Source organism: Leptidea sinapis, chromosome 5, assembly GCF_905404315.1.
Source record: "Leptidea sinapis chromosome 5, ilLepSina1.1, whole genome shotgun sequence".
Lineage (NCBI taxonomy): Eukaryota > Metazoa > Arthropoda > Insecta > Lepidoptera > Pieridae > Leptidea > Leptidea sinapis.
In genome coordinates, this window is record NC_066269.1 from 11,051,863 (window position 1) to 11,075,908 (window position 24,046).

The 24,046-nt window shown below is 35.4% G+C and overlaps 1 protein-coding gene across 8 annotated transcripts in view; it reads left to right on the forward strand.

The window, feature by feature from the left end:
• Nucleotides 1–24,046, forward strand: part of LOC126964458 (protein bric-a-brac 2-like) — a 49,549-nt gene that overhangs the window by 8,894 nt on the left and 16,609 nt on the right. For 4 of the 8 annotated variants that reach the window (XM_050807573.1, XM_050807575.1, XM_050807576.1 and 1 more), the window contains exons 2-7: nt 368–604; nt 2,694–2,866; nt 2,975–3,084; nt 5,750–5,860; nt 7,652–7,794; nt 7,946–7,991. In XM_050807573.1, coding sequence (XP_050663530.1) covers nt 530–604; nt 2,694–2,866; nt 2,975–3,084; nt 5,750–5,860; nt 7,652–7,794; nt 7,946–7,991 — 658 coding nt within the window. In that variant the 5' untranslated portion in view covers nt 368–529. Of the gene's footprint in view, nt 1–367; nt 605–2,693; nt 2,867–2,974; nt 3,085–5,749; nt 5,861–7,651; nt 7,795–7,945; nt 7,992–9,647; nt 10,240–10,723; nt 15,843–19,530; nt 23,797–24,046 lie in introns of those variants that run through there. The other 4 variants (XM_050807571.1, XM_050807570.1, XM_050807572.1 and 1 more) reach the window with 2 other exon arrangements.

The window sequence follows — 24,046 nt, forward strand, 5'->3', positions numbered from 1 at the left end:
AGTTTTAACGTTCATTACAATTGAAAAAGTATACTTCCATACAAGTATAAAAAAGATTTGTTTATATTATAAAATGATGGAATTCACTCTTTATACTGACGACAAAGTGGTTAGTGACCCTGCCTACTGGGCTAGAGGTCCCGAATTTGAATCCCGGTAGGTGTAAACATTTATATGATGAATATGTTTCCAGAGATATGGATTTTATATGTGTATATCCTATTATATATATATGTTCGGCAACGAACATATATATGTTCGTTGCCTTGCACAATTTAGTAATACAGGCAGTGCTTATTTGGGGCTAGATAACTCGTGTAGGGTTGTTGATATTTATTTTTTAAACATCATTTCTCTTTTGTTCCAGATCGAAAGCCCAATTCAAGTGCAGCAGTATTTACACAATCTAGTCGATACAGTTTCTAATATTTGTACTTAAACCCTGTGATAGAACCTTATTGGTTGACCGACTGACGTGACCGCCAAAGAGTATTTATAATGTTAAAGTAATTTTGTAGTCTGTGGTCAAATGTCAGAAGACAAAATGGCCGTGCCGCCACAGCAGTTCTGTGTCAGATGGAACTCCTACCATACTAACTTACAGGTAAGATTTTTTAATATATTCAAATTCAAGGCACTCGAAAAAAAGCGTATAAGTATGTACTTATGTTCACACGCAAAAAAATTTAATACCTTTTCGTCATACTATACAACAATAAAATATATTCCTTCATGTAAAATCTATGGGCCAGGCCACAACACTGCGTCGCATCAGAATAGCACCACCCAATCTCCTGTGGTTGTCGTAAGAAGCGACTAAAGGATAAAAAAGAACGGAGGATGAGCAGTAGCATCTTTTCATGAGATCATCAACATCTACTGGTATCCCAGTGGTGGATCGTGGTGGCAACGGTAGAAGCCACATAAATGATGTGCCAGGGGTGCTAAGAATACCCGGGTTCGGCAACGCTACCACTAACGAAGACCAATGGCAACATATTATGTCAAGACACTGCGGACCGATGAAAAGTTGGAAAAAGCCCAGATTTTACCCTCAAATTGATTTATGTAAGACTTTAAATGGCCCTTCAGTCCCGGACGATACTTCCCAGTAAAGGCAGCTAAATAGACAGATATCGAAGTCAATAACTCGCGAGATTCGCCTTTATAGCTCAGATAGAGTATGAGCGGTCTAGAGCGTAACCACGGCTCCAAAGCGACTTGTCTATACGAGAGAACCCACTGACGAAACTAAGGATCGATGACTGCAGGGTCATTTCTTCTAAACCCGAACTTTTCAGGGAAGTCGAGAAGTTCTACGGACAGCTCTACAAGACCGCACGGGCACCAAGGCTAGTCAACAAGTCTGAAGACCCAAATTAACCTAACATTATGTCAAAGAAATCCCAGACGGCAGCTCATACGAGATTAGTATGGCAATAAAACAGCTTAAAAACATCACGACGCCAGATGATGATGGAATTACAGCCGAGCTTCTGAGAGCTGGTAGTACTCCTGTGCTGAAGATCCTCCAGAAGCTATTCACTTCCGTCATCCTCGAGGGCAAAAAGCCCCAAGCACAGAAGTATATTGGTGCTGTTCTTCAAAAAGTGCAATAAAACTCCTTTGAAGACCTGTACAGAATTGGGAGAGTCTTATGATGCCAGCACAATAGGGCCAGACTCATCCGGCGTGAAGTAGTGGCCAAGTGCCGCTATATGTCACATATGTTAATGTCGGAGCCCTCCACCAGAATATGACAGCGGTCCTTACAGAGATTTTACCCCAGGAGGATACCGGCTCTACTAGAGTCGGAGAATTCCTCTCCGAGCATTCTCGTTCGGGCCGCCCGTCGTATTCTGGAAAGGCACAGAACCACGCGTGTCCGAGGACAAACAAGGCTCCTGCCTTGTTTGTCCTCGGACACCACCTGAGAAAAACACCGCGGACCATCCCGCGGTGTCAGAGCCCTGCGCCTGAAGTACAGTTCAGACTGAAAACCGTTGGGCGAGCTTTTGAACTTAGGACTGATTAAACTAACCGACTTGGTATTACATGGATCTCACAACTTTTTACGGTTTTTAAACTGAGTTGGGAGACTTGGTTTTTCTTACAAGTTATGTTTTTGATGGAATTTATAATGACTCAAAAGCACTTATTTTAAGACTATTTGAATAATGTTTATTTGACCTTGAGTGGGAGGCCTCTTTGGACAGGATTCTGGCTAGGTGGGTAGAAATCTTTTTCAGTTGCCAAGCAGTACTACACAGACACTATTTGTATTTCGGTTTGATGGGCGCCGCTGTTAGTGAAATTACAGGCTTAATGAGGCTAAAGATCTAGCCTCGAAATGACGAACACATTTGTGAGCAGGTTATTGCATGAATCCTGAGTGGGGCATATCACTTAGGTCTTGCATGTCTGAAAATCTCTCACTTTTATACAAATACGTCATGGATTGAAAAAAGAGATCACTCAAAGGTTATACACACCGGTTTCTAAAGTCCGAAGTCCAGAATCGGGGCCAATACATAATACGTAATCAACTGTGTTTTGTCTCTGTCTGCACAACTTTGCATAGAAGAGACGAAATACACTTGATCACGGATCGCCAATTTCGGAGTTCAATTAAATATGACATTATAGATAATCAAATCAGTCAGGTTTTAGATTAGACAAATTTCTTTCCACAGTCTGTATTCCCTCGTCTACTCCTGACGGAGCAGTTCGCTGATGTTACGCTGGCCTGCGAGTCTAGACAGCTCAGATGCCACAAGCTGGTGCTGTCAGCGTGCTCGGCGTACCTGGAGAAGCTCTTACTCCAGAACCCCTGCAAGCACCCGATTGTCCTCATGAGAGATATGAGGTAATTTATTTATAGGCGTAATAATCGATATCGCTTTTTTTAATATTAATATATATTTTCATTTAATTAAATTAACTTTAAAAAAAATTACCATTTTGTATATTGCAGATTTAGTGAAATGCAAGCCCTTGTCGACTTCATGTATAAAGGCGAGGTGAACGTGACGCAAGAAGAGCTGCCAAGTCTACTTAAATCTGCCGAGGCCCTGCAGATACGAGGTGAGTAATTGCTCGGAGCCAAAGTCACCGACATAGAGCAGTGGCTGCAAAACTAAAGTAGCAGTGGGCAGGGCAGAAGGCCGTTGGGGCAGTAAAGCTTCCCACAAGATGGACCGACTATCTGGTCAAGCTCGCCGGAATACGTTAGATGAGGGTAGCGCCAGACCGATCGTCATGGAGATTTTTGGGGGCGGCCTTTGTCCAGCAGTGGAATCTTTTTTTACACCTAGTGTTAAGTGATCACCGCCGCCCACATTCTCTTGCAACTCCAGAGGAATTACAGAAGTGTTGCCAGCCCTTAAGGAAGGTGGCTTCCGTCTGAAATGATGATGAATTGCTCGGATCCCATTTGTTTAAGTTTTTAAAACTACGATCTTGGGTGGCTTTATGGGCATAGTGCTCATTGGCTTGGGTCGCCCATTACAGACCACGGACTGTGCAGAATTATGAGAGACGTAAGGTGTATGCATCGCCCCAATTGGTTGATTTATCCAGTCCAAGACGTGAATAGCCAACGTAAATTCATCACAATTGAAACTGAACCGTCTATTTGTGTTAGAAGAATATGAAATTATAGGTTTTAAAATAGGGTAACGTGGACTCCATTCTCGTTTTGTTAAGAGAAATGGGCTACATCTACAGGCCAATTTCACGCAGAACAGAAAAACATTAGACCTCGAGTCGCGTGGTACTAATAGTCCGTGAATATATAACCTAAGTTTAGCCATTAAGGAAAAGACAATTTATGTTTATGCATCATACAGATGAGACACTAAGGGTGCGTACAAATTATGTTTCCATTCATTCCATTCCATGTTTCAGTTGACTTTCGTTTGCCGCGCGAGGCAATATGTTGAGTCAGACAGTTCATTCTTGTAAACCAAATAAGCAATAACTTTAAGAATTCTGGCACCTCCAATACTGTTATTAAGTGATCACCGCCGCCCACAATCTCTTGCAACACCAGAGGAATCACAGGAGCGTTGCCGGCCTTTAAGGAAGGTGTATGAACTTTTTTTGAACGACCCATGTCGTATAGTCCCGGAAACACCGCACAAGGTAGTTCATTCCACAGCTTTGTAGTACGTCGAAGAAAGCTCCTTGAAAACCGCACTGTGGAGAACCGCCACACATCCAGATGGTGGGGATGATATCCTAACTTGTGGCGTGTCGTGCGAAGGTGGAATTCGGCGGCAGGAATTAGGTTAAACAGCTCTTCGGAGCACTCCCCGTGATAAATGATAGAAGACACACAATGAAGCGACATCTCTACGCAACGCTAAGTGATCCAGCCGTTCACAGAGCACTGGGTCCCCGACAGTTCGAGCTGCTCTACATTGCACGCTGTTAAATGGATCGAGCTGATACTGCTGATACTGTGGTGAGCCAGACCAGAGATGATAGCAATACTTCATGTGTGGCCGGACCTGCGCTTTGTAGAGCGCTAGAATGTAGGCCGGCTTGAAGTATTGCTGTGCTCTATTAATGACGCCCAGTTTCTTCGAAGCCAATTTGGCTTTGCCCTCCAGATGGCCACGAAATTGGCAATCGCTCGAGATTTCGAGACCCAGTATTCCGATACTAGGCGAGTCTTTAAGGGAAGTGTTGTCGAAGAGCGGTGATACGAATGGGGTTTTTTATTGGTAAACGCGCAAACTTTAGTCTTCTGGGGGTTAAATTGGATAAGGTTCAATTTACCCCATTCTTCTCAAGAGAGGACTCGATAGAAGACACAAGTTTCTCCCGGCACTGTTCGACGATTTCCCGAGAGAGACCTGCATGACCCGTGTATACGACATCACCAGCGCTGTCGTCTGCATAGCAATATATTTTCAAGGTTTCCAACATATCATTGATATGCAAAAGAAACAGCGTGGGAGATAGCACACAGTCTTTGGGCACTCCAGCATTCTTGGGCTTCGGGTTTGAGCACTATCCGTCGACGACGACCTGTATGCTGCACCCAGTGAGTAAGCTGGAGGTCCACTTGCACAAACTCTCGGGAAGCCCAAATGGTGGAAGTTTTGAGAGGAGCGCCTTGTGCCATACACGATCAAAGGCCATCGCTATATCCAGGCTAACTGCCAGTCCTTCCCCCTTGGTTTCAGTAACAATATACTTTCAATATACCTGCGCCTGCAATACCTTATTATTATCAAATCAGTCAATTTCCCTGTTAATTGTCCATTTTTACGTGTTTGCCGCGCGAGCCAATTCACCAAAACTACTACTGGCTTAACTAAGCGCGAGCGAACGACAGAACCTCCTTTGATGCGTCTCGCGCTCGGATAATTTCGATTTACGATGTCGAATTACGATCTAAGAAAGGTACGCTGTAATCAATTCTCGTTTTAATTGTGTACTCATATTAGCTACTTGATTTTTGAATCTATTTCAGCGTAGCGAGGTTGATAATATTATCGCCCGACTATTTCGTTAATTAAACGCAAGCGCCAACAGGTCCGTATATCCGCCTCCTTAACTTTATGTAAAGTTTACTATTTAGTCAGTATTTATTTTATTATATTAGGCCAAATATCATAATTTTCGACAGTGGACATATTGAAGTCCATTTGTACCATATTGATGTCAGGTATTTCACAAACGTTATAATAAATAAAAATTGTGATGTTTTTTTTGATACAGTATTTCGTATTCGTTGCAGGTCTGTGTTCCAGTGACCCCGGCTCGTTGTCTGAGCTCAAGAGTGACAGCAAGGACTACGCGGTGGCCAGTGAAGCACTTGTTGCGCATGCGCAACGCGACGCCACCGAATGTTAGTATCGTTTATTATATATTAACAAAATACTCCGAGAATGATATTCTCTTCCCGTGATAGCTGGGTCACGTGATTTGCGTAAGAATACTTCATAAGTTGCGATGACTGTTCTCAAACTATTTTCGAGTAAAACAACGCTATAGATGTGAGCGACACGACAAGAGCGACGAAATGGCGAGCTGTCAGTATGACACTTGTCAGTGCGATGACTTGCCACTGTGTGTGATTGAATTACCTGAGAAAATGTGTTTTTCAACTTAATAAAGCAATAATGAACTAATAATTCAATCAATAAATTAATTTACATCTAAATAGATGAATAACACGAGTAACTAATAAGGTAAGCTAGTTAGTAATTTATTTTATTTTCATTAACACTTGGTAACACTTATTATGACGTAGTAACGTCTAACGTAGTACGTAGTCTAAGGCCATCATGGGAATAGAATACCAACGGAGTATATTATTATACCATGATTTATTAGGGTTATTATTATTAGTATTAATGTACTGTACTACTGTAGGACTCAGAGGCTGTATCTCATTAGTATTTAAGACTAATTATTTCATGCTCCAAAATATTGTCGTCTCTATGAAGGTTTTCCTACAGAGAAACCTGAAATATTTCGGGCACATTGCTCGCAGAAGCGAAGATACTCTCGAAAGACTGATGGTATCGGGGAAGGTAGAGGGGATAAGACCGACAGGCCGAAGTCCGAAGAGATGGTCGGATCAGATATCCGTACATCTGAGTGTCCCTGTCAATGTAGCACTGTACCAGGCCACTGACCGTAGCTGTTGACAGTCTAAGAAGTCACGATCCTCAGCAGTGAGGGGATGATGAAGAAAAAAGAAGTTTTTTTTTGTTATGGAAGAGGAGCACAAACTAGCATACGGGTCACCTAATGTTAAGTGATCACCGCTGCCCAGGAGCGCTTTTTTGTTGGGTACCTTACCCATGTAGAATCGTCCTCGAAACAAGAAAGCTCATTCCACTTGGTTGGGAGAAATTGCCTTGAAAACCGCAATATAGTGGAACGCCACAATCCAGATGGTGGATGTTTGTGAAGCTTTCACATGTGGTCTTAATAACTTACCGTTTTTCTTGTATGTTTATTGCCTTTTATGGAGATATTAGTAGTTTTTTTTCTTTTGCAAGGGTATACTTCCAGATTAGTAACAGCAAAAAATAGTTAGCGACTATGACCAAAGTTAAAGGTAATGAAATAGTAGCATTAAAACTGATCAAACTCCTATAGAAACATGTTTCCTAGACTTGTTTACAGTCATCATCATCGTCATATCAGCCGGAAGACGTCCACTGCTGGACAAAGGCCTCCCCCAAAAATCGCCATGACGATCAGTCCTACGCTGCCCTCATCCAACGTATTCCGGCGATCTTGACCAAATCGGCGGTCCTTCTTGTGGGGGGCCTACCAACACTACGTATTTAGATACGTGGTCGCCATTCGAGGACTTTACTGCCCCAACGGCCATCTGTCCGTCGACCTATGTGCCCTACCCACTGCCACTTCAGTTTTGCAGCCACTAGGATATGTCGATGACTTTGGTTCCGAGCAATTGCTCACCTCATATCTGCAGGGCCTCGGCAGATTTAAGTAAAGTTGGCAGCTCTTGTTGCGTCACGATCACCTCCCCTTTATACGTGAAGTCGACCAGGTCTTGGCATTTCACTAAATCTGCAATTTACATTAAGTGTTTTTGAAACTATTTACCACCTTAAAGTAAATGTAGTCCGGCGATCTTTACCAGATGTTTACTTTACAGCTACCCAACAAAAACAAACAAACGGACCCAAGAAACACAAGACGGAAGAGAGAGAGAGATGCTCGGAGGTGAAGGAAGAGACAGTGGAAGAAGACGGGCTGTATTACGGAGAGTTGGACCAGGACCATATGGAGTACAATGAGGTAAGGGATAAGAGTATTTGGAGCTTATCATCTGACGGACGTTCAAAATGAAAAGTTTCAAACTCATCATGTCGTCTGGCATTTACAACGAAATTGGAATGATTTAATTCCAAAATACATTTACAATTCTATTTTTAAACTTGTTTCACAGGAGGAAGAGACTAGTAAACCGGGAAGTAGCTTAGGACAAACGTCGGGTGAGTCGCCATTTTGAATTTATATTTTTATTTATTTTGTCTTTTATTTAAACCAATGTTTTTTGCAATGTGACTTCTCTCGTGTCACTTGCGTTATTTTATGTTTTATTTGTTTCGATTATATTATAATTCTGGAAATGCACAGTATATTTTTGGTTTTTATTTAACTTTTTCGTTTATAAATGTTGCTGCTTATTGTAGTATAATGTATTTCGAATTTTTATTGTTGATGTCTAGAAGGAGGGTTGCCATATGTTCGGTGTACTTAATATTAATTTTATTTGGTAGAACGATATGTGAGTTATGTAAAAACTGATAGGCTTTTTCTCCATATATACCGGATGATATTAATGTACCAAAGATAAACTCTTACGCTGTTAGGAACCCGGGAAACTCCAGACTTCAGCTACTTGAAAGTGACCCGTGGCATGATTATAGGGAGGACAACGAAATATGAGTACTTTCCTTTTGCAGCATACAGAAGCGTCCTTGTTTATTTTGTAACTTTAAACTAATTAAGATAAAGCATGTTTTCGTCTTATGTCATATTCCATGGCAGGCAACACTCCATCTAGTCTATGGTCGGAGTCTATTATTATATACTGTGCAAAAACTTATTATTGCGTATTGTAAGATTACCGCGCGCATACCGTTCATTTCTGTGAGTGAAGATCATATTGTAAATGACATTGATGTGTATAAATGAATGTCTGTAAGGTAGGCCAAATTTTCTTATATGGCAACATTGGATTGGTAGCTTTTGGTAGAAAATGAACCATGAATGCGATTACGTGTTTTCAATTATTTTTCCGATATGGATTGGAGTGAAACTATTTTCAGTTTTGTTATTAAATTGGATGAAATTGATGCTGGTTTTTTTACATCATCTTTTCTTATTCTTTCTTATATAAAATGCATCATAAATAAGAAAATTTTCATTGCGTTTAATTGCGAATATATGTGTTTTTAGTTTCGAAAAATTTAAATAAAATAATCTATAGAAATGGTTTCATTCCGCCTTTTTAAAGTAAATATTTGCATGTTTTCGATACTACTGCTCTTGTAGTTGTCTTCGCTGTTTTATTAAATTATTATTATTATTTACAAATATAAAATTTTCGCATTGTTTTAGAATTACGGAAATCAAAGATGCTTTAAGTGTTTTTTGAATTCAGATATTGAATAAACTAATTATATATTATATACAGTACATTATTAAAAATATTCAAATTCACTGTAATAATAAAACTTTGAAATTTCTCTTGGGTCCTTGAACATCTTAATATGAATTACATACTTATCCTATCGAAAAATACGTAAATTAATAAAAACTGAAACGCAATATGCAATTTACAGTTGCAGTCACAATCAAAAAGTCTTTTACAAAGTTTTGGTAGCCATAAACAGTTTAGATGAAAACTTCTCCTTTATAAATGAAAAGATTAAATATATTCATTATTCGCATATTTATTTATAACGGGATTGTCGATGGTTATTTTAGTTTTATTATATATGTTATGTTGCTAGCAATTGCTTATTGAAATTTTGAAAATACGTAGTTTAATTAATATTATTTTATCTTACAGACATATCATTTGCATTCATGGTTCAAAAATAAATATATTTATATTTTACTTAATTTTTTTGTGTTTTCAGCTGCAAAACCATTTTTGCGCGTCAAACCAGAAAGCGAACTGTTCTTTCAATCTAAGCTACAAAACCTAGCAAATACTGAATATATGAATAAATTATCTAAAATGAATGCTACGGAAATACAAAAGGAATTTTCCAAATACGGTATTACCAACATGAGCGAGGACCTCGTTCAGAAAACTATTGAAAATGACTACTATAAATCTTGGCTGGAACAAAATGGTGAATTAGAAGTATCTCTACTAAAAGCTAGCCAACTTAAGAAAAAGAATGAAGTGAAAAACCAAAAATCAGAAGTTGAACTAATACCAAGGCCTAAGGATGCTAAAAAAGTTTTTAACGAGATCGGAGAGAAATCTATAAGACGGAGGGGTAGACCGCCCATTTTTAAGGACAAGAACGTTGATATTGGTGACACTGTTTTAAAAGCTGACTTAGATCAGTTCCTGGAAGGGAAGGAAGTCAGTTCCTCGGGCCTGTCGAGAAAAGACCTGGAGCGAGTTATGATGGGTAAATTTAACCCGAACAGGCGGTATTCTAATGAGGCAATGTGGGCAGCTTTGATGGATGTCAAAAAAGGCGGGAGTATTTACAGGTGAGTTATCCTTTAATGATTTTTAAGTTCTGATAATTATATATTTTGTTAGCCACGTTGCAGTCAAGCTTCGGGCGGTATTGACTAAGTAAAGTAACATCTCCTAAGCAGTACAGTATCCAAATCTTTATCTGCCGCGGTTCTTTTTTCGATCATTTCGAAGAATGTGGATGCCTGTGTAATTGAGATATTTCATGATTGTATACCGGTACGCCACGTCTTGTTGACGTTATGGTGGTCTTCACTCGATTTCTGGCTGGAGCTTTACTGCATTTTACAATGAGATATTATATCACAGCCGAAAGGGGACAGCGAATGCTAGATAGCTATAGCTTTCGCCGTTGGCTTACACTATCTAGTGGCGTTTGTAGACTAAACTATCTTAAACCCATTAGTAATATATAATATATCCCACTTCTGATTGTATACCACTTCTGATGTACAATTATATTAACTAAATCTTAAGTATATGCTTCAATTTCAGAGCTGCCCAAACGCACAAGGTGCCCCGAAAATCTTTACGAAACTGGATGAAACGTTGCCATATAAAATCATCTTTCCCCATGCCGCAACAGCTCAAGCAATTTGTGGAAAACAGCAAAAAACAGCGGGAAAATCAGGAAAAACAGGAAGACTACGATACGGAGCTTGACTTCGGGAAACACTTCCTGTATTCGGGAACGCAGGTGTCAAGTGAGGAAGAGGGAAGAGTTGATAAGGATGGCAATACTGCTTTGAATATGTCAATGCAAGAATCAAATTGTGATTAGCTACCGCTGATATTGCACAGTACTGGATAGAGGCCATAGTCTCATATTTCTTCTGATGTCTCCAAGCTGTTAAGTCCTTCTTTTCAATTAAAATCAATGTTTGGTTTTATTGAAGAATTCGATTTTTATGACTTGAAATTTATGTTAAATCCAACGCAACGATAGTTTTAATACTAATTATTTATGGTTTTGGCCAAATATATTATTTCTAAATTTTTCGACCTGTTCCCTCTTTGAGCAGCAGGGACGTATTTTGATGTTAATGTAACCTGGAAGTGTTGATTTTCGTTCAAACTGACACTTGTATAAAATATGCTAAGATAGTGAACATATTTCATGTGACTTGAACGCGATGAAGTCAGTCGACAAGACCGAGTTTATTTCCTAATTAATATTTAAACCAAAGCCAATTAACATACTAAGCTTACGGATTTGACGCCTCAACGCGTGTACATCTTACAATCTGTTAAAACATAGATTATATATGAATTGTTATTCACAGGTCGATTACCTCGGCCTCACTAAACTAAGTTCGTCCAAAGAACTGCCTTATGGTTAAGTCAATGTACTCTAGTAGTATTAAAACCAAAGTTTGTATATATTAAATATTAAAATCAACAGCTATGCTCCTTGTTTTTACAATACTTTAAATCTGAGGTTATAACTGTTTTTATCTCTGTAAAATGTAAATATTTATCAACTCTACACTTTTTATCTATTAATATCGTCAATTGTTATTGTATGGAACTTTTAAATATATATGCAGGGTGAATATATACCTAATTATAAACTTGATTTAAATATGTATTACTATTAGGAGAAATCATTATTTTCTTTTAATGTGAAAACATCTATTGAATTAGATTAAAATAATTTAAATTAGTTTGAAGATGGGCACTTGCAAATTGATCTCAAATTTCTTTTCGGATATAAAAGCAGATAAAAGATCACGATATGCTTACAATTGATGCGATATTAACTTCAAAATAAAAAAAATGTGTGTGTACTTATGTATGCACGCAAGAAGTTATACTTCTTTGGCGTAACAAAGCAAAAATCATTAAAATTATTTATTCCTCCTGCTATTGTAAGTTTGTAGAAAGAACAATATTGTAAAAATCTTGCATCTTTGACAATTAATTATTAAATAACGAATACGGCTGTATGGGCTTGAACCCTTTGCCTGTCCTAATAATGAATGAGGAAACCAAAAAAAAAAAATAACGAATTTCGCAAACGTGAAAAAGAAAATTTTTGGACCAACTTCACCTTTCTCATCATATTTTTATAAAGCGCCTAAAGCAGTATAACTTCAAAAACCTTATTATAACCATTTTCTTTTGTTACGTGATACGTGATAGAACTCTACACCTGTTGTTGACCAATCATAATTATGTTTGAATTCTGTATATCACTGCATGTATGGTCTTCGTATTCGCTGTTTTCATTTAAGTTTTCAACGGCGTGACGCTTGTCTAAAAATACTGTTTTTATATGGGAAGTGCTGAGATTGGGGTACCATTGTAGATGTCCATGGGGGGCCATGGACATCCACAAAACCAGGGGTCAAGAGATGAGTTGACAGCATTTAAAGTGGGAAGGTCGGTTGGGGAAAACTAAAAATATTCATCCTGTATGATATTGACATGATAAAATATTATTCCATTACTCGTGGAAATTTACTTGTAACAGCTGTTCCAAAACAGATTTTTTGAAATACATCTATAGTTTTCTAAGTATTGCGCAATTTTATTACTGCTCTGTTATTATCAATTGTTCAAAAAATACAAAATGGTTGTTTTTTTTTTTGAAGAAATCGTTTCGAGCTTTATGAATATAATATATAATATAATATCTCATGTTTACTTGTGGATTTCTTTTCTTGGGACAGCAATATTCAAAAATCAAACATACATATTTTATCGGTTAAAATGTTAAATATTATGAAAATTTATTGAAGTAGGCGTTACTTTGCGGAAATCCATAATTATACAAATGATTTAAGTTTTCTTTAGTGTTAATTCCGCCAATATTTGTTTCACTCAAAGACTCAAAACTCAACTTGTCTCGTGCCAGATTTTGGCGAGACAACACGTCCTGAGGATGCCTTGTGTAGAGGCGAAACACGTGTCGAATTGTTTTAAAAACAAATATTGGCGGAATTAACACTATAGAAAACTTAAATCATTTGTATGTTAAATATTATTTCAAGCCGTTTCATTATGAAATCAAGAGTAGCTATTATTTCTACCAAAGATAGTTAATCGAATGTTTAATTTTATTTAAAGCCTTCAAATTAAATTTCAAAATGTAATTTTTATATTGAAATTGGATTATTTTTCAAATATTAAACTTAATCAAGCATATTTATTATTTATTTTGATTATTATTTCGGGAACATATACTTTTGGATTAAGTAGAACAGAAGTTAATCGGCAAAACTTAATATGAATGTCTTAAATAATTAAATCGATATACAATCTATTTTTTTTATAATTTGCGTGCAATATAATATAAGTAGTTAGTTTCGAAATTCTACCAAATTGGTAGCGTTTTTTTTTTGCAATTTAAGTTTATTTGCACTATACCTACCTAGTATTAATTATATTAATTTTTATGATTATATATTATATTAAATATAAATATTGAAATCGGCCTTGTGCGTGTGAAAGGACTTTGTCCGTTATAATAAAAGACTAATTTAGGATTATAGATTATGCTGTTTGTAATACTTTTATTATATTTTATAAATAAGGTATATATTTATAGGCGAGGCATTGATAGGAGCTTCAACTGTTAGGTTAATACTTCGCTTCGCTTTAACAAAACTGTATAAATTATAAAAGTGTTTAATATTTATTGCCGTTTACAAGTTTACAATGTTTTGTACTTTTATTCGTTTACACTATAAAAACCGGAAAACCTTTTTTGTGATCATAATTGATAACACGAAGGTTTTGAGAGAGAAGTTCTTCGTAACATTTAACCAAGCAATTGGCTATTTTGTTTTAATTTACATTTAAATAGATATTATAATCTTAAACAAGTTCTTACAAATATACATCTTATATACAGTCAACTCAATTTCTTATTGATATAATATAAAATACATGTCAAAATGGATGTGAGCCATTGTACCTTCCGGAACTGTCAATTTGTAAAGATAATTTACAATTTTATTGACGTATATATATCTTTATTTCTACAAAACTCAAAGTATTTGATCGGGAGGAAAAGCCCCAATGTATTTTGAATTACTTATAAAGTGTACTTAATTTTACCTAATTGAGGGTAGTTTATAATTGTTCTAGCGTGCCCAAAGTTTTATTTTCAAGATAATAATCAGGTTTAGACTGCTACTTTTCTTAGATTGGGTATTATTATTCGAAAACTAGCCGATGCTTAATTGAAAGGCTATGCAAACAAGTTGTTATTTTAAGTGATCCCTCAATCCTGGGATGAAATATATAAATTTAATTTATACCAAAACTTGTGGACGATGTGGGACCGCGTACTTCTCGGGATACGTTCCAGCGCACTTACCAACTTAGCCCACGTCTCAATGACAAATGACTTGAATAAATCTTGGTATGTTTGTTCAAGTCTCGAATTATGGCTCGAGTTATATGCATAGTTCAAACCGCCTGATTTTTCTGCGTCTTTTGGTCGTATTCTTGTCTCTCTACGATGAATTTTGATGTCGTCGCAGCAGCATTGTTGACAAAATATTTATTAAATATTAGCTCCATGTCGCTTAGTCAATTTCTCCTTTCAAGCGTCGATATTAGGAAATTGATTTCTAATATCTGTTTATCTGATTTTTAAATTTGAGGCCTAGGTTTGATGTCTACATCTTCCATAAATCTTTTGCTTACGCCCCGTGTTTTCCACAAAGTTTGGTACAAATTAAATTTGTATAAGGGCTATGTACTTATGAAACTTATGGTTCTTCTGAACAGGCGATGTATTACTGTAATATGTGGCTGTAACATAATTTGCCGGCAGCTTCAGCCATATTGCCGGTGTGTTCGGTAAAAGCATGTTTACTATGGCGTATTTTTAAAGTTTGTCCGGATGGCCTGCTTACATATTGCTCGGTTAACTCGGTATTAACAATAAATATAGAATAGAAATACATTAATAAGACTTAACCAATATGCGTTGCCAATGTTACAAAAATACATATTATATCAACGTTGGGAGAGAAGATGCAAAACATTATTGAATAAATAATGTTAATAAAAATCAAAACGACACAACTAAAAATTTACAAATTACAAAATAAAAACTTAAGGGATAGAGAGAGGCCACAATCAAACAATAAATTACTAAGAAGAATATAGCTGGAAAATAGTTTTATTTTTATTTTGTTTTGTTAGTTGAACATATTGTAGCCATATGTTACTGTAAAAGCAAAGCATGTTACGAAGCCCTTATTGTAGCAACTCCCTCTAAAATTTTCTACGTGATTTTTAAGTCAACATAATATTGTGGTTGAATAAAATATAATATTTTGTCAACGAACTGATTTTACTGATATGTATTATTAATATTTATAAAGCTATGAATTGCAAGCGTATTAATATAATATTATAATTCAGTTCATTAGTATATATTTAAAGAAAACAGTACCGAGTGTAAGGCTGAGCACACACCACGTTTTTTATTTTTGTGGACGCCATTTTAAAATAGCAACTTACGCCGCGCACTGCAACGAGCAAAACAATAAATTGTTGATTTTCAACATGGACTTCGCACAACTTGTTTGACTGGCATTGCCCTGTGGAAAGATGTGGATTAGGAAAACTTAGAAAAGTTGTTTCGTAAGTTCAATCGTGCAAAAATAAATTCTTTTTACAATGATTATCCATTAAATATTTACTAATTATTAAAAATATTAAAACATTCGAATAACATAAAGTATCAACTTGTATTTTATTGCTTTGTTTGCGTTACTGAGAGTTTTCGGGCCTCTTACTGTAACTTTGGTGTTTTTATCCCACAATGGTATTTTATTTGCACTTCAATAGTAAAATGATCCACGAATAGTAAGCAGGTAGAGAAACATGTTTACTTTTGGAGACCGGAATGCTGAATGAACGCCGCGCGACTCGGATAGCGATTATGTAACATTTCTGCGACAGTTAAACGCGCGACAATAAAACGTGGTATGTGCTAAGCCTAAGAATTATTTATAAGAATGTAATTTGAGTAGAGAAACGTTATAACAGCAATTTTGACATTTGACGTAAGAAGTTGCGGTTCTTTAAAGGGAAGTGACGTTATTGTATTTTATCGAGGTGGTGAGATGTGTTCCTATTTCTTAAGTTGTTTTTCATTTACCTGTTTCTTGTTTTATTGAAACCAGTAATCTAATGAAATATGAATACGTGTATAAACACCACTTACTTTTATTACTAACAAAAAGCGAATTATGAGGGTTTGCCCTCCAGGTAGACTTCGAAGAACTTGGGTATAATTAAGGCATAACAATATCTGGCCCACATTCTAGGTTTTTAAGGCGCAGATTCGGCCGAACATGGAGTATTGTCTTCATATCTGGTCTGGTGAACCCCACTGTTATCTCGAACCATTAGACGTGAAACACAGAGCTGTTCGAATATTTGGCGGATTCAGTATTCTATGAACGTTTGGCCTAGCGTTGAAATTTTGTTTTATTGTGTGTCTTCTACTCAATTATCGCAATGAGGAGTGTTCTCAATAGTCCTACCGCCCAATTCGAATATGATATCATACGCTTAAAATCTTGCGATCAGCAATTCTCACGTTATTCGTCTGGTGTTGCAAGAGATCGGTACGCTTCTTTGCCCTCCTGTTTCATTCATTTCAGCCGGAAGACGTCCACTGCTGGACAAAATCCTCCCCCAAAGATCGCCTTGACGATCGGTCCTACGCTGCCCTCATCCAACCTATTCCCGTGATCTTGAGCAGATCGTCGTTCCATCCTGTAAGGGGCCTACCAACACTACGTCTTCCGTAGTCGCCATTCGAAGACTACTGCCCCAGCGGCCATCTGTCTTTCGAGCTATGTGGCCTGCCCACTTCCACTTCAGTTTCGCAACCATGTGGGCTATGTCGGTGACTTCCTATTCCACAAAAGATAGGCAAAAACAATTATCAGAATACCTAATTTAAATGTGGTATTAACTGTTCATATTCGCATTAGATTACTAGTTCACCCAATTATTAATGCATTACCGATTTTTTATTAAACAAGCGAATATCCCAAGCACAATTATTATTACAATTGATCGCTAACGGAAACGTTATAGAAAAATGAAATTTTGAAATCCAATAAGTGCCTACTAGACTATTCTTACTAATTGTAGTTTTAAGTCTATATAAGGATTTTAATGTTATTATAATGCCTTAGTAATTTTGTTTGAGAGATACTTAATTATAATTTTAGTGTAGCATTAAGTTTGATTTGTTCCACAGTTTTCATTATATATGAGCCTTTTAAACGACCCATTGTTCATCGCTAGCCCTGAGCTAGAATGTCATTTTGCTGTTTGCAAAGGAGTTGCTCCAAAATGGGTCACGTCTTTGTTTGATAGTTGTCCTATTTTCGTGTTTAAATTCGGTAATTTAATTGTTTTTGGCAGTACAGCTGTTGTACATTACATTTTATAACCATATGACCGTTTATTAGGTACCTATGTCAGCAAAATTTTACTGTTTAATGTACTTAATTAGCGTCATTCTTATGAATATTATTTGCGCCTTTAATTGAATGTGTATGAATGTGTATACTTTGTTGTTGTCAATAAATAAATTGTCAGACTCAGATCGGTTTGACATGACAGTGACAACTGTCAAACACATTAACGCCATACTTAAATCAATGCAAGTGTCGCTTTTATTTGTCTATATTTAAAAAAAATTGAACACAGAAACTGGGTGTATTACAGTGCAATTTCGGTTCATTTATATTTAATTCCAAGATGGTCATTCTAGTGCCCGACATGCAAGGTCGTGGCGAAAGGCCCATAGTATTTTAGAACAACTCCTTTGCCACCCAATTATTGAATTATAATGATATGAAGCTTTGAAAGGCTTTGGTTGTCCAAGAAACAGTTCAGAATAATTTTGTATTATAAGTCATATGTTTTTCATGTGTGAAGTGTCAAGTTAGCGGTGTTAGTATGGCTTTGATTGTTTCGTGTGTTTTGTTGCCAGACCGGTGGCACTCGTCAAACGTGGCGTGTATGTTTTAAATGCACATTTCAGTTACATATTCGCACTTTTAAAATATTATTTACAGTATTAAATAAATTTGAATTGATTGTAACTAGTTAATTTATTTATTGTCGTTAATGTCGAAATTAATTCTATTGGTCAAATATAAATTGATCATTTTTTTGATTTGGGACGGTATTGTTTGCCGTTGTTTTATTATTTATAATAATATAGAAAATATTATGTAGTAATTAACCTAAATGTCTTATATTAAGGATTGGTCTCCGCTGCGCTCCGACTAGATACCGCACTACCTAAGAACAATAGCTGTTTTATAATGGCAACTACTGCTTGTGTGCGTGGCATCTTGACATTCAATAGCATTTTTCAAATTTTGTTCAACATACGCTTCCTGTTATTAATAAAATACAAAATACTTACTGATGATATGTGATAACAGTGTCTTTCTCATTTCTAGTAGTTTAAAATAATTTTTTACCTATATTTACCAATCAGCCTTTTAGTTTCAACTATTGGCAAAGTTTACAAAACATGTGGCACGTCAACGTCACACATTGTTCGAGACTGGCTCGAGTACGCCTTAGGTATCTAGTTGGAACGCAGCGGAGACCATTCCTCAATCTAAGCAAAATGTCTTATTAGATTTGACAGTCCCAGAATTTTTATCCAGATTAATATTGAACTGCCACATTTAATTATACATTTATAAAATCGAAGCAGAAATTGTCCACTATTTAATGTTTGTAAGTTTATTTTTTGTGTTACATTTCAACTCATTATGTGAAATGAAAGTTAATTAATAATCTGGGAACCAATAAAATATACACAAAAAAGGCTTTGTATTTATTTTTTAAATTAAAATATAAAAAATCTGATAAATCAATATCAACACTTAGATAATTTATGCGTCTAGATAGAGACTCTTGCGAATGACAACTGATGAAAACAGTCATGTTTACTACTTTGGTGTGCCTGACAAGCTACGTATTACACTCGCATGTGTATGTCACCTTGTGTTAATGTGCGTGCATTACTCAACATAGAGTTTGACAGTTAACTCAATTTTTTTAATGCTGTCACAGTCTCTCTAGATTCTAGACGTATAAATGATCTGAGATTCAACATTAGAGCGGCTTTTCCTCGCTTTTTACGCACGCATCCCTTCCCAATCCTGTAGGAAGCCAGGAAAAGAAACGCCCCGTCACACCCGAATGACACTTGTCAAAGTGACACATCTCAAAATGTTGCCATTTCAAATTCTGCCAAATAATTAAGGGCTGTTTCTTTTCCTCGCTTACAGGTGTTCGCACATCGACGGAAATCGTGACGCGGCATTTTATTGACATGGACGGTATACCGTTGAACGTGCACGCTCGACCACGCCTCGTGGGTCGGCGCCCTAACGCCATTGTCAACATCGAGACGGACGTGTTCCAAGAGAAATCTTACAAACAGTACTCGTCCCAACACTTGCGCGACGCTCTCATTGCTGTGAAGAAAGGTTACAGTGTATACGCTGCTTCGAACAAATACGGTGTGCCACGGAAAACTCTACGGAATTGGATGGAAAAATACGACATTAAGAGTCAATTTTCTAAAGGACGCCGTGGCACAAGACCGTCGCAGATATTGGACCCGTTAGATCTTATGACCGAGAGTCGTTCTGAGAGATATGACGAAGCCTTGTAATAATGTACTTAATACTTATTTTGTTTGGTTTGAGTTTGACGAGTGGAGAACGCCAATATCATAGTTATATTATTAACCATTATGAATTACAGTTACCACAATTTGAAACAATAATAAAACCATTGATTTTCTTTACCGTTGCATGCAACTCTTTATTATATTTTTATCATTATTAGCAATTTTAAATCATAAATATTTTTTATTGTTATGAGCAAAATAGTTTACATTCTTCAACGATAATAAATCTATTGATTTTAGTTATTTTTCAAAATTTAATTTCATTCATGTGATTTTTTTTACATAATATGTACTAAATGTCTGAGAAAATTTATGTATATTATGTAAATTAAAAGCTAAGTACCTACTTTAAATAGCAGCATTTTTCTACTGATAGAACACTCTCAATTAATTAAATATTTTTATTAAACTTCAGTAATTTTTGAAAAATGAAAGGATGATTGGACTTCACTAACTTTAATTATACAGACCTCCAATTTATCGAAACAAAAATAATAAATTACAACATAAGCAAAATATATATGTAAGTAACAATAGTCATTACTTATTATAGTCTAATAGATAGGTACCTAGTTAATTCGTCTCAATTTTTCGAAAAATGCCTACAATTGTACTTAGATTTAGGAAATTTGTCGTCCCTTACTGCTGTTCAACTGTTAGATTGTGGAGAAGTTCTCTTATAATATAGAAATTGATATGCCAAAAATGTATACACTTATATAGCTAAGTAATTCTTATTTATTTCAATTCATTTTTCACCAAAAATATTAAATCCTTAAGGAATTTTGATATAAAATGAAGATACGTCTTAATAAAATGAATTAGTAGTTAATATATAACATTTATACCCAATTAGATTGATGTGAAAAGTGTATCTACTCCTAATTATATACATATTATGTTTAAAGTCCGGGCGCTAAGCAGGAAGAATTTCGTCCGTTAACCTTTATTACCTGTCCCTGTTACTCCCGCGAAAATATAATGCGTCTCGCTCGCACAGATGCAATGGCTGCCGTCCTAACGGATTGTAAATCTGTTAAAGCGAGCAAGACGCATTATGTTTACGCAGGAGTGACAGAGACAGGTTATAAAGGTTAACGTACGAAATTCTTCCTGCTTAGCGCCCGGACCTTAGTGCCCATATCTAAGGTACTTTATAATGATGACGTTATCTATACTTTTTCTCAATATTTTGAGTATGTTTGACCTTATTCAGTAAAAAATGCTGTTTTTTCACAATATATGGTTTTCGATCTTATTTGCTCTTTTTAAATTGGTTCTGTCTCTGTTTAATTGGTTTGGGATTGTGTCATTCCATACCATCTCAAGATTACCCTGTTTTATTACTAAAAACAATACAGCAAAACCTTTTTTATTGAATAAAGTCTACCACAGATAATACATATAGCGCAATAAAAAAAATAGACAAGCTTAGATACAATATTTCCTTCCTTAAAGCAACGCTCCTGTGATTCCTCTGGTGTTGCAAAATAATGTAGGTGGCGGTGATCACTTAACACCAGGTGACCCATACGCTGGAATACCCGTGAAGGAACGACCATATTTCTTTTAATTTATTCTATAAATTAGGTTCTACAAATAAACTTATATAATATCATAATTTCCAGCCATAAGAAGGTATTATCTTTTTAAGATAACAGAACTTAAGTTATTTCGCATATAATATCTAGTCTTCTCTAACTTATAATATGTATTTACGAATTGATGTAGTAGCTTAAGATATTTATAATATATTTAGATTTTTCTATTTGGAAATGTTATTATTAAGAGGACAATCTACAATTTTTATTTATTTAGACCTTAGACGTATTGGCAAAGAGACCTCAGCTAATAATACCATAGATTACAAGATAAATCCTCTTTAGATTTATGGGCAAAAAAAATCGTGAAAAATGATAGACCTCCATATTACGTTATCTGCAAAAATATGTCAAGTTTTGTCTATTAGCTATAGTTTTTTTATTACTTTTTTCTCGAAGAGGCCTAAAAATATTGCGTTTTTAATGTCGTTGAGATATATTGGCCTTTTAAATAAAACACTTTTTAAAGGACAAAAACTTGCGTAAAAGTTACATTTTTATTTAACTCAACGTTACGCGACGTTTTGTAGTTCCGCACTGAAATATAGGGTTAAATTTACGCATATAACTTATGTTAACGTACAGTTACAAGTAGGTACACACATTTTAATCCTTTAAATGTGTTTTATTTAAACTAACATTTGTAAAACTCGCGATAAATAAATAAAAAAATACGATATTGACCATGTTGACAATATATTATTTTGAGATATATCTTGAACCCAATAGCAGAGGTTGCTTAGTCAGAAACTGATATAACTACAAATTAGCTTACTGTTAACTTATATGTTGCCTAATAGATTGCAAGAGTATATAATAGAAATAATATAACCGTAAAATGGTCAAAGGTAAAATGTTTAGATAATTTATACGTCTAGATACACTCAAGAGCTGTGAAAGCGTCGAAAATAATAGCGGCGAACTGTTAGCCTCTATTTTCAGCAACACACGCACACTAAAACAAAGAGACTGACATATCGCGAGTTTTAGACGTAGCCGTACGTTCCGTTGCCTTACTTGGGTTTATCTAGATGTGTAAATTATATAAAGTCAAAATATTGTACATGCAGTACAGCTTTGGCAAATTCGAGAATATTTTTTTTATTATTAATAGCATAGGCATAGCGGATAAAATATACTAGATATAATATAACTCTTAACAAATTAAAAAAATCTAGGTTCGGTGATTTTCTAACTTGGAATTTTTCATGTTATGATTTCGGAAATTATTACTCAAGTTTATTGAGCTGGCAATACAGGTATTTTATACTATTTAGTCAAAAAAATTATGTTTAGTTGTCTACAAAAGTGCAATTATAAGAGTTAGTGCCAATAATTAATTGTATGTTTTAGTTCCTATAGCCAAAAGTAAAAATTATAAGTTAATAATGGGATATATGCTACGACTAATTCAGTTTTTGACGTGATAACTTCTTATAAATCGATTAACGCCGGCTCCACGCACGAAAAAATGTCACGTTCCGCCTGAGCCGAGCGTGCAAGCGAGAGAGGAACAAGCGATAGAGAGGCACGATTGGCCTAAGCGTTCGCCTTGCGACGCATCTGGTTCTTTGATTATTAAAAAAAGTAGCATCGGTCGGCGTATGCAATAATAATAAGTAATGTTACATTTTTGACTAAAAAATATTATGAATCATATTAAACGACCGTATAAAAAGATGTTTTTTTATGACGTTATCATGTCAAGTTATCGTCTGTTAACCGACTTTACAGATAACTATTTTTTTTATTCTTTTATGAAAATTAACAATTTGAAGATTGAAATCAAGATTAAATTATGTCATATTGATTATGAATAAATTATAATTAATATTTGAAAGAAACAACACATAAAAGGAATTTCTTTGGAATTTTCCAAATTTTTATTCTTGGTAAATTACAAACAACTAATTGTTTTTTTATTCAATTTGACACTGTTTACATCTTAAGCTTAATTAGTAAAGTACTTATAATTATAATCATTGTGAACAATATAATAATTAATATTGATCTATGCTTATGAACATGGAGAATATTAAATCTTAAATTCACTTTTCCCCGACATCTCTTAAATCATGTCTTCACACATATAGACATAACACAGATTAGACGTAGCATATTCTACCAAAACTTTATACCATTTTAGTTATATTTAGTTTAATAAGTTATAAATGTATAACCATGTACTTAATAATATATAAATTAATAGATAGATAAGTCAAATTAAATGTTTCAAATAAAATGTATTGGTGGTCTAATCTGTTTTTAATTTCATTAAAAAAAAATCTTACGATTTTGAAATCATGTAAGTTATGGTCTACTACGCAAGTGTTGGAAAACCTCTTAAATGAAATAAATGGTCACCTAAGTAATAAACAAAATATATTAGTGATGTTTATGGCTTTGTTTTCAATTACGATGTATTTTATGAAAAACTCGAAAAATGAGTTACCGGGACCATTTCTTAACTTAAGAAAAAGCTATCTTATAAATCGTTGCACATCAGTG